Source organism: Vigna radiata, chromosome 1 (genome assembly GCF_000741045.1).
Source record: "Vigna radiata var. radiata cultivar VC1973A chromosome 1, Vradiata_ver6, whole genome shotgun sequence".
Lineage (NCBI taxonomy): Eukaryota > Viridiplantae > Streptophyta > Magnoliopsida > Fabales > Fabaceae > Vigna > Vigna radiata.
The window spans coordinates 3,479,330-3,488,893 of record NC_028351.1 but is presented as its reverse complement, the minus strand read 5'-3'; the positions used below and the strand labels follow the sequence as shown (position 1 = coordinate 3,488,893).

Here is a 9,564-nt window from a genome sequence, read left to right as displayed (position 1 = left end):
ATATGATATCAAAACACACCCTTTATGGCTTAAAATGAGCTTAAAATCAAGTAAAACATGTAGTTGAGTCATGTGAGAGTCAAAAGTTAGTTTTAGAGATATTATGCTTGTTTTTACATTGTTTTGCAGGGTTTTAAGGTGAATTGAAGATGGAAGGGAAGCAAGGTGGACTTAGACACGTGAAAGATGAAGAAAAAGGATGAAAAGAAGGGTCAGAAGAACCACTCAGCGTTAGAATGGACCGTTGAGCGTCCAGGGCGATTTGAGGCAAACCGTTCAGCGGTAAAACTGACCGCTGAGCGGTCATGCGACTAAGGGGGAAACCGCTGAGCGGTTTATTTAGCCGTTGAGTGGTTATATGTTATTATTAGCTCGGATTCTGTGATATTTCTGTTATCTTTTTGGTCTATAAATAGACTTAGTGCGAATCAAAACTCATTCTTTTGGCAGAGGGAAACGTCCATAGCAACTCTACACTCCTTGGAGGCCTTTCTTTGGATGCTTAGGCTCCAAACTACTAAATCTAGGGTTTATTCTTTCATTCTTCCATTGTATTTCATCTAGTTTCACCATGATTATGGTGAACTAAACCATTGGTGTTTAAGGAACAATGCAATCATTTGAAACTCTCATATATCCAAATTCTTATTTATTTTATATGCTTGCATATGCTTGATTTATCAATTGTTGGGTTCCTTACCTTTGCTTAATGCTTTAATCGTTTAACTCATTCGATAAATGTTGTTTGTCTTTATTGATACAGAGACGTACAATAATGTCATGAACTGGGGGGAATTCCTTGATAAAGCTAATACCACCTAGAGATAGGGGTAGGACGATCAATTGTATTTTGCTTTTGTTTATCATGCATTATTAGTTACTAAGAGAGGCTAGAGATAGCAAGCCGGTAATTAGTAATAGGCTCTTTACGCCAAGAGATTGGGTTAAGGGTAGACCAAGAAAGTTTGCATGACAATATGATAAATAAGCAAATTAAATAAGAAGAGTATATGTAAGAGAGTGGATAAGATGAAATTGTAAACCCCAACAACACCGTTCATTCAGAGTTTTTTCTTTGCCAATTGAATCACTACATTTGCATGTTTACTTTTGCATTTAAAAACCTAAATCAAATTCTTTTCTCAAGTCTTATGTGATTGGTTTATACGAAAGTTAAGGCCTAAGAGTCCTTTGGGAAATAATACTTGGACTTATGTTAAGTCCCTAGCAAGTGTACCAGATCGTTATCAAGTAATATAAACGGGTAAGTCCGAGTATAGTTTTCCCAAAGGACTCTTAGGCCTTAACTTTCATGTAACCTAATCGCGTAAGACTTGAGAAGAGAATAAATTTGGTGGTTATATGCAAAGAACAAACATAAACATGCAATGCAGTTGATTCAATTGGTTTTTAGAAACTATGGATGAATGGTGTTGTTGGGGTTTGCAATTTCATCTTATCCACTCTCATATATCTACTTTTCTTATTTACTTCACTTATTTATCTAATTGCCATGCACACTTTCTTATTTACCCTTAACCCAATCCCTTGGTGAAAAGAGCCTATTATTAATTACCGGCTTGCTATCCCTAGCCTCCCCTAGTAACCAATAATGNAAAACATTCTAAAGTGATGTGTCCTGCATTGAGGAAGATTATTATTTTCTTTAATAATGATTATTTACTTTCCCGGACGAAATTGGGTGTTGACACAACACCTCTTCTTTTTATCTGTTACGGCATTGCATTGTTGTTTCTGATAACGTCATTGTCTTTCTCCTCTCCTTTTTCTCTCTTGCGGCATTGCATCCCAGGTGCGTGGTTTTTATTGTTACCATTTAATCTTTGTCAGTCTTTCATCGATTATATCTTCTGGTTCAACTGACTAAATTTGTTTTCTTTGTGTTGTGTTTTAGTGTAGTTTTGTTCCTTTCTTGGGGTAATATAGTAACACATTCTACCTTTGCTAGCTGCCTCTCATAAAAAGCGGTGTCTAGTGAATTTCTTTTGATCATTTCAATCCAAAAATGACCTTGGGTCGTTGCCTAGCTATCGTTTCACTGTGATTTTTTCCTCTTGCGGATGAACATGGAACTAAGCAACAACCCAGGTTCGGTTTTGGGTTGAAAAGATCCATAAGAAATTCAAAAGTCGCAAGCTTTTTTGGGGGAGAAACTAGCAAAAGGAGATTGTGCTATTAGGCTATCCAAAGACAGGAACAAAACTGCACTAAAACACAACTACTGTATTAGACGTCAGTTAATGCAAACCCAACGTCTATATATGCTCTTAGACGTCGGTCAGTGTTATGTTCGAAGTCTTTATGTGCTCTTAGACGTCGGTTAATGCTTTGTCTGACGTTTAATTAGTGTCTTTAGACGTCCAGTTAAACCAGTACCAACGTTTATTGACGTCGGTGATGGGCACTAACTGATGTCATTATAGACGTCTGTAGTTAGGATGTCTGACGCCCCATTGACGTCATCGATTTAGACGTCGGTTGATTAATGAACGTTAAAAGTTCAAAATAACCGACGTTAATCAGCGTTTTTTCACTAATGATTATATTATGCTCCTATATTATTGCTGCTGGGACGGTTAAATACAGGATTTACAATAAAAAAACACTTTTTATAGAGATCTTTTATATTTGTAAAGTTACACACTAATATAAAAGAAGTAATAATTTTTTCACATATATAAATCTTTTATATTTATTTGATATTATTATTTTTTAGGTTTAAACCATTTAGGCGTCCCTATTTTTGTTAGGTATTCCCAATTTGGTCCCCTTCTTTTAAAGTTTCCCAATTGAGTCCTTATAAGTGCTAATTTCAACTAATTGAGTCCCTGCCGTCAAATTTTGTTAACGGAGTTAACTTTCTGCAGAGGTGGTGAAATGGTTTCAACGTGTCAGTCTCTTCCTCCCACGCCATTTTCCTCTTCCTTCTTCGGCTCCTTCCATTCTTCTCTCTTCCAACCAGTCCCAACTTTCTTAAAGAAAAATCCTGCATAATTCACTTACTCATTCAGCAAAGATGAAAAGCAAGCCAATGACAAAGGAATTCTTAACTCATGGTTCCTAGCCAAACCTCGACAGTTGAATTGCAAAGCACAGGAACTGATCTAGCTGAGGACTGAACCGTAAATAGCTCCGCTGAAAATGGGTCGCACCTCTACCAACAAAGGGTATCAAAGAAATTAATCCAAAGCATAACTCAACATGGATGCTCTGTTTTTTGTTTATTTATTCCTACTTTTAGAAGTTATTATTACGAATAAAAAAACTTAACAGTGGTCTCTATCTCAATATCTTGATAAGATAATTATAGCTTCAAGAGAACTATATTACCCACTTTCCATACATGAAATTTGATTAAAAAAGTTTAGATCTTTAAGTTTATCAAAAAGTTTCCATCCATGAAAATATGGTTATTGAGCCTCAAACATCAATTTATAAGCCAAATATTTATGACCTGAAATATGGGTGTTCTGAAATGATATGTGATGGGTTGATTTTCATTTCGATCCATTTCAAAGTTAAGCTAATGTCATTGTTCGAACCCAAATTCCAAATGTCAAGACGAATATTCATTAACTCTAGATTGCTGCTTGATGCCACGTATCAAACGTGAAGAAGTTGAAAGTATTCTCCAATTTAAGAGCAAAGAGAAAAAGACAACTTTCTGGGTCTTTATAATAACAACATCTTACCGCACAAAGTATTGATTTCAAAACTGAGGCACAGGCAGAATCAGATACGTTGTCACTTGGAATTGCTTCTGTATCAGTGAATCTTTTGTGGAGTTGCAACATGAATGTGAGAAAAGTTACCGTTTGCGATTGGGGAGAGGTGAATGTACTTGGTGAAAACGATGGCTTCAAGCTCATGGAAAAGTGAATGTACCTGGTGAAGAGTGTATTTATTGCAGAGGGGAGAGGTTTCTGAGCATGAAAGGGAATGTGAGAAAAGTTACCGTTTGCTCTCTGCCCAAATCAGAAAAATAATATATGTGTATCTATTTTACAGTAGCGAGGACAAGTGTGTTGCGTTTGCACGACTTATTACTCAATATCATGGTAGTAGCTGAGGTGAGGTATGGATTCTTGGTGGAGGAGAAAAGACCTGGGTTTCCTTTTGCAGGTTTGATGCATAGGGAAAAATGAAGCTTACGGTTGAGAATGAAATTTGCGGATTGGGTTTTAGGGTTCTTCGTAATGAGGTTTTGCAGTTTGGGTGTTAAGTGTATACTGGGGAGGATTTGAAGGTTGATGGTTGTCCGACGAAGGAGTAGTGGTTCTATGGTGAAGGAGAAGAAGATGGTGAAGACGCAGATGATATTAGAGGCCTGAGGAAGAAGATGAACTCGTAGCGGAGGAAGAAGATGAACTTCACGATGGTGTTGCTGTGCTGAGCGAGGAACGACGGTTCTGCGGTGGCCTGAGAGGCGTTGAAGGTAGTCAGGGGCCACGTTTCACTTCTAAATATGCCACGTTTAAGTAACTAGACAGGTCAGTCCACCACCTGTCCAGAAAGTTAACTCCGTTAACGAAATTTGACGACAGGGACTCAATGGGTTGAAATTAGCAGTTATAAGGACTCAATTGGGAAACTTTAAAAGAAGGGACCAAATTGAGAATACCTAACAAAAATAGGAACACTTAAATGGTTTAAACCTATTTTTTATTTTTTATTTTTATTTTTTGATAAAATACAAAATTTTACATTTTATTTTTATGTTATGTATTAAATGAACATAAAAATATATTATGATTATTTTATAAAAAAAATACTTCTTTTATAACAATTTTAAAATTAATATAAAAAAGTAAATGTTTTTTATAATATTAATTTCAAAATCATATAAAAAAAACCTTTTTCAACTTATTCTTAAAAACATTTAATATGTTTGATTGATGTGCACTCAATAATTGAATGACCAACTCTCTGTTCTTTTCTATCCAAGAGTACAGTGAGACAGTAAGAACCACACAGCAGAAGAAAATGGAGAAGAAAAGCATTAGTAGAAGAGCACACTGTTTGGTGTTGATATACCCAGTTCAAGGGCACATCAATCCCATGCTTCAATTCTCCAAGCTGTTGGAACATCAAGGGGTGAGAGTAACACTTGTGACCACTCTTTCCTACTACAAGAACCTGCAAAGTGTGCCTCCTTCTATTGCCATTGAAACAATCTCTGATGGGTTTGACAATGGTATCTCAGACGCAGAAGAATTTAAGGCATATTTAGAAAGATTTTGGCAAGTAGGGCCAGAAACTTTTGCTCAGCTTCTTGAGAAACTTGGTGAATCAAAAGAAGATGATGATGATGAGCATGTTGATTGTGTTGTTTATGATTCATGTTTACCTTGGGCTCTTGATGTTGCCAAGAGATTTGGGATAGTTGCAGCTTCTTATCTCACTCAAAGTATGAGTGTGAATAGTATATACTATCATCTTCTATTGGGAAAGTTGAAAGCTCCACTCACACAACATGAGATTTTTCTTCCTTCCTTGCCAAAGTTTCATCTTCAGGACATGCCTTCTTTCTTTTTTGATGAAGATCACACTGTGCTTGATTTTGGTGTGGCTCAGTTCTCCAATATTCATAAAGCTGATTGGATCCTCTGTAACACGTTCTATGAGCTGGATCAGGAGGTAAGAATAAGAATTTAGATTAAGAAAAATATTATTTGAGACATTTAAAATTTTTATATTCTTTTGATTCTTTCTTACTTTTTACTTTTTTTCTTCTTAAAAAAATATAAAAATTTCTATTTTTGTGACTATTTTAATTTTGTATTATGTGTTAAATAAATATAAAAATATGTTATGTATATTATACTTTAGATTAAATGCTTAATTTCCAACTAGTTCAGCGTGTGAAAAAAGTTTAACTTTTCAATTGCTTTGATTTTAGCTTTAAATTTTAAAAATGGGTTGTTGTTTTTTCCTCTTAGTTTGTGATTGCTCGATGTTAGATTCACACATTTGGAAAGGGGATAATGTACACATTTGAAAAGGGGATAATGTTACTTTCAAGGAAAATTATAAATATACGTGTTTCAATTTTTATACACTTTTCTAACGCTTAATATAGAAAATAATAATTTTTAATTTTACCTAATTAATAATTTAATTATCATATTTACATCTTTCATTTTTTTATATTTATATATATATTTTAATTAATTGAGTTTTTATTTATATTTTTAATAATAACTCAACGTAACTTCTTTTTTATTCATTAAATTGAGGTTATGTAATATGTCAAAATCTACACCATTTTCTATTTTAAAACCTTTCTAATTTTGACACCTATCACTTTCAACTTTCAACTTGCATTACAAATCTAGATGACAAGTGACATAATTAAATGAAAGTGATTATATTGAGTTTTTTTTTTAAAAAGAAAAAACTTAATTGACTAAAAGAAATATAGAGATAAAACTAATCAAAGATCAAATTTTTAATTAAGACTTTAAACTTTTTACTTAATTTATTTTAATCCATTATATACTTTAAAATAAAAATGTTTTTTTAATTGGTGTTGAGTAGAAAATCTGCTATTTGTATATCATCACCCATAATTCAATAAGCTAATTTCTTTTTATTTTGGACAGTGATTTTACTTTGTTTTTAACGTATTTCATGTTTTATTTAATATTTTATAGTAAATTATTTAACTTGTTAAATAAATGTTTTCTCAAATTGATCACGTCATTACACATGTTAAAATATCACCCATATAATGTTTTTAATTTTGGTAATCCATTTATAATTATGTCTTAGATTTAAGGTTCACATTTTTAATAAAATATTATATATCACATTGAAATTTGTTAAATTATTTCCTTAATTGAGCATGCATTCTTTTTTTCAGATAGTAGATTGGGCTGTGAAGATTTGGCCAAATCTTAAGACCATAGGACCAAATGTGCCCTCTTTCTTCTTAGATAAAAGATGTGAAAATGATGAAGATTATGGAGTTACAATGTATAAGAGTGAAGAATATTGTATGGAATGGTTGAATGATAAACCTAAAGGGTCTGTTGTTTATGTATCATTTGGGAGTATGGTTAAACTGGGTGAAGAACAAATGGAAGAAATTGCTTGTTGTTTGAGAGAGTGTTCGAGTTATTTCTTATGGGTGGTGAGAGCTTCTGAAGAAACCAAACTTCCTAAAGATTTTGAGAAAAAAACAGACAAGGGTTTGATAGTAACATGGTGTTCTCAATTGAAAGTTCTTGCTCACGAGGCTGTCGGATGTTTTGTGACACACTGTGGTTGGAATTCAACGTTAGAAACTGTGTGCTTAGGAGTTCCAACAGTTGCAATACCATGTTGGTCAGATCAGAACACAAATGCCAAGTATATTGCTGATGTTTGGAAGATTGGAATTAGAGCTTCCACTGATGAGAAAAAAGTTGTGCATGCAGAATCTCTCGAGCATTGTATAAAAGAGATAATGGAAAGAAACAAAGAGATGAAGAACAATGCCATTCGATGGAAGACTTTAGCCCTGAGAGCTGTCAGTGAAGGTGGAAGTTCCTATGAAAATATAATACAATTTACGAATAGTTTGTTGCATTCTTAAGTTTCATGTTTGATCTGTACCAAGTTATTTTCCTCTTTTATATTTTCACGTGAAGGTCGATAATTGTTTATTGCTTTCATACTTATTTTATATATTTTCAAGTGGGAGGTTGATTATGATATATTTACTTTGTGATTCCTTGACAAAACCATCAAAATAGTGTAATTTTGTCTTCAATTAAAATGATATAAGTGGAAAAATTAAAATGATTATATAAAACTTACCTTTATTTTTCTTCACACTCGTGAACAAAGTCACTAATTCAAACAGAAGAAAAAACACGAAGAAATAATGTGGTGGTACTGCTTTTAAAAAATAATTATGATGTATATGACATCAAAAAATTTCAAATCTAATGTCTTATAACTTTTTGACGTTTAAAACTAAGATATTTCACGTCATGTATACATTTATTTAAATTTAAATTAACTGAAATTAATTAGCACTGAGGTTTCTTCAATTTCTTTTTCCCATGAAAGAAAGAACACTGAAATGTACATTTGTATAAAAATGGGTATATCAAATCAAATGTGTCTCTCTCTTCTCCTCATTAATAAATAAATACACACAATGTATTGTTAAAAATAAAGAACATGGAAGGAAAAAAACATATTTAGCAGTTAGAGAAACAAAAAAAATTAAGAACAATAAAAACAATATTAAAAGATCAGACCATAAAAAAAGTATATAAAATAATTTTTCTTCCTCTTGATTTTACATTTTTTCCCTTGTATTTATTTCTTTTTTTATCTACATATTACAATATTTTCTAATATATTTTTGCTACTATTCTTTAATAAATAATTTAAAGTACGAAATGATACTCAAATTACACATAAACCATATATTTTATACATTAAGAAAAAGAATTTCTTGTACATATTACATATCATAAAAATTAAAATTATTATTTTTTGGTTGCAAGTTCTATTTATGTGACTGTGTTCTCCACTTTCACATATAACATATGTTGTTCTGAGTGACTATTTTAAATCTATCATTTGCAGACACACATACCACTTTCATTCATTTTTTTTTTCTCATTTTACTTCATTCACATTCTTATTCTCATCTTCTTTATTTGAACTTATATCTTTGATCTACATTTATCTTATTCATCTACGTCCATTTTTCTCATTAACTATATATCTTTTCTATTTTTTTCATTTATATGTTATTTTTGTTAAGAATGGAACTTTATGCTTTTTTTTTCATTTTTCTCATTAATGATAATTTGAGAATAGGGATACTGATTCTCATATATCTGTATATATTATATTTAACCTAATTTATATTTTATTGTAGTAAATTAAAGTGATGTATATATTATTTAAAAATATTATAATTTAGAAGTTAAATTATTAAGAACACGTTTTGTAAGTATCCATTTACCATAATTTAAAAAACTTAGTAACCATAAGATGAAAAGTCCTTAACAAATAGTATCCTTACCACCTTCAATGTATCATACTTGGAAATTAATAATATAAATTCAAAACTTGATTTACATGCCTTTCATAGTTTGTCCTATTAGCTGTTACACAATTTAAAAGTGAAGAATGTTAGAGTTACACGGCAGTACAATGTAAATCCAATTTTAATAATTATTTAACGTCGATTTTGCTATTTAGTATCGGTTTTTTTTATCATATATATCTATCCTTTTCAGTAAATTAAAGTAGCAAATACTATATGAAATATCATAATTTAGAAGTTAAATTATTAAGAAGAGTGCAGAATAAGAATATTCCTTTACCAGAATTCCAAAATTTTAGTAACCTCCAAATGAGATAAAAAGTTCTTATTACAAATAGTATTCTTTACCACGTTCAATGTGTACATGTTGTCACCTGTTCTAGATTCAACACTTCATTTTACATGCCGTCCACACTTTGTCCTTTTCATGGCTAAAAATGAATAAATCAAAACCCACAAACTCTTCAAGATCGCAAGCAGTCACAAACGAA

General features: G+C 31.8%; 1 protein-coding gene across 1 annotated transcript; it reads left to right on the top strand.

The window, feature by feature from the left end:
- Positions 1–4,940: 4,940 nt before the first annotated feature.
- On the top strand, positions 4,941–7,673 carry LOC106765945 (UDP-glycosyltransferase 74G1). The gene is made up of 2 exons (XM_014650710.2): positions 4,941–5,658; positions 6,884–7,673. Exons 1-2 carry the CDS (start codon positions 5,005–5,007, stop codon positions 7,595–7,597), a joined length of 1,368 nt encoding a protein of 455 aa, XP_014506196.1. The 5' UTR covers positions 4,941–5,004; the 3' UTR covers positions 7,598–7,673.
- The last annotated feature ends 1,891 nt before the right edge of the window (positions 7,674–9,564 follow it).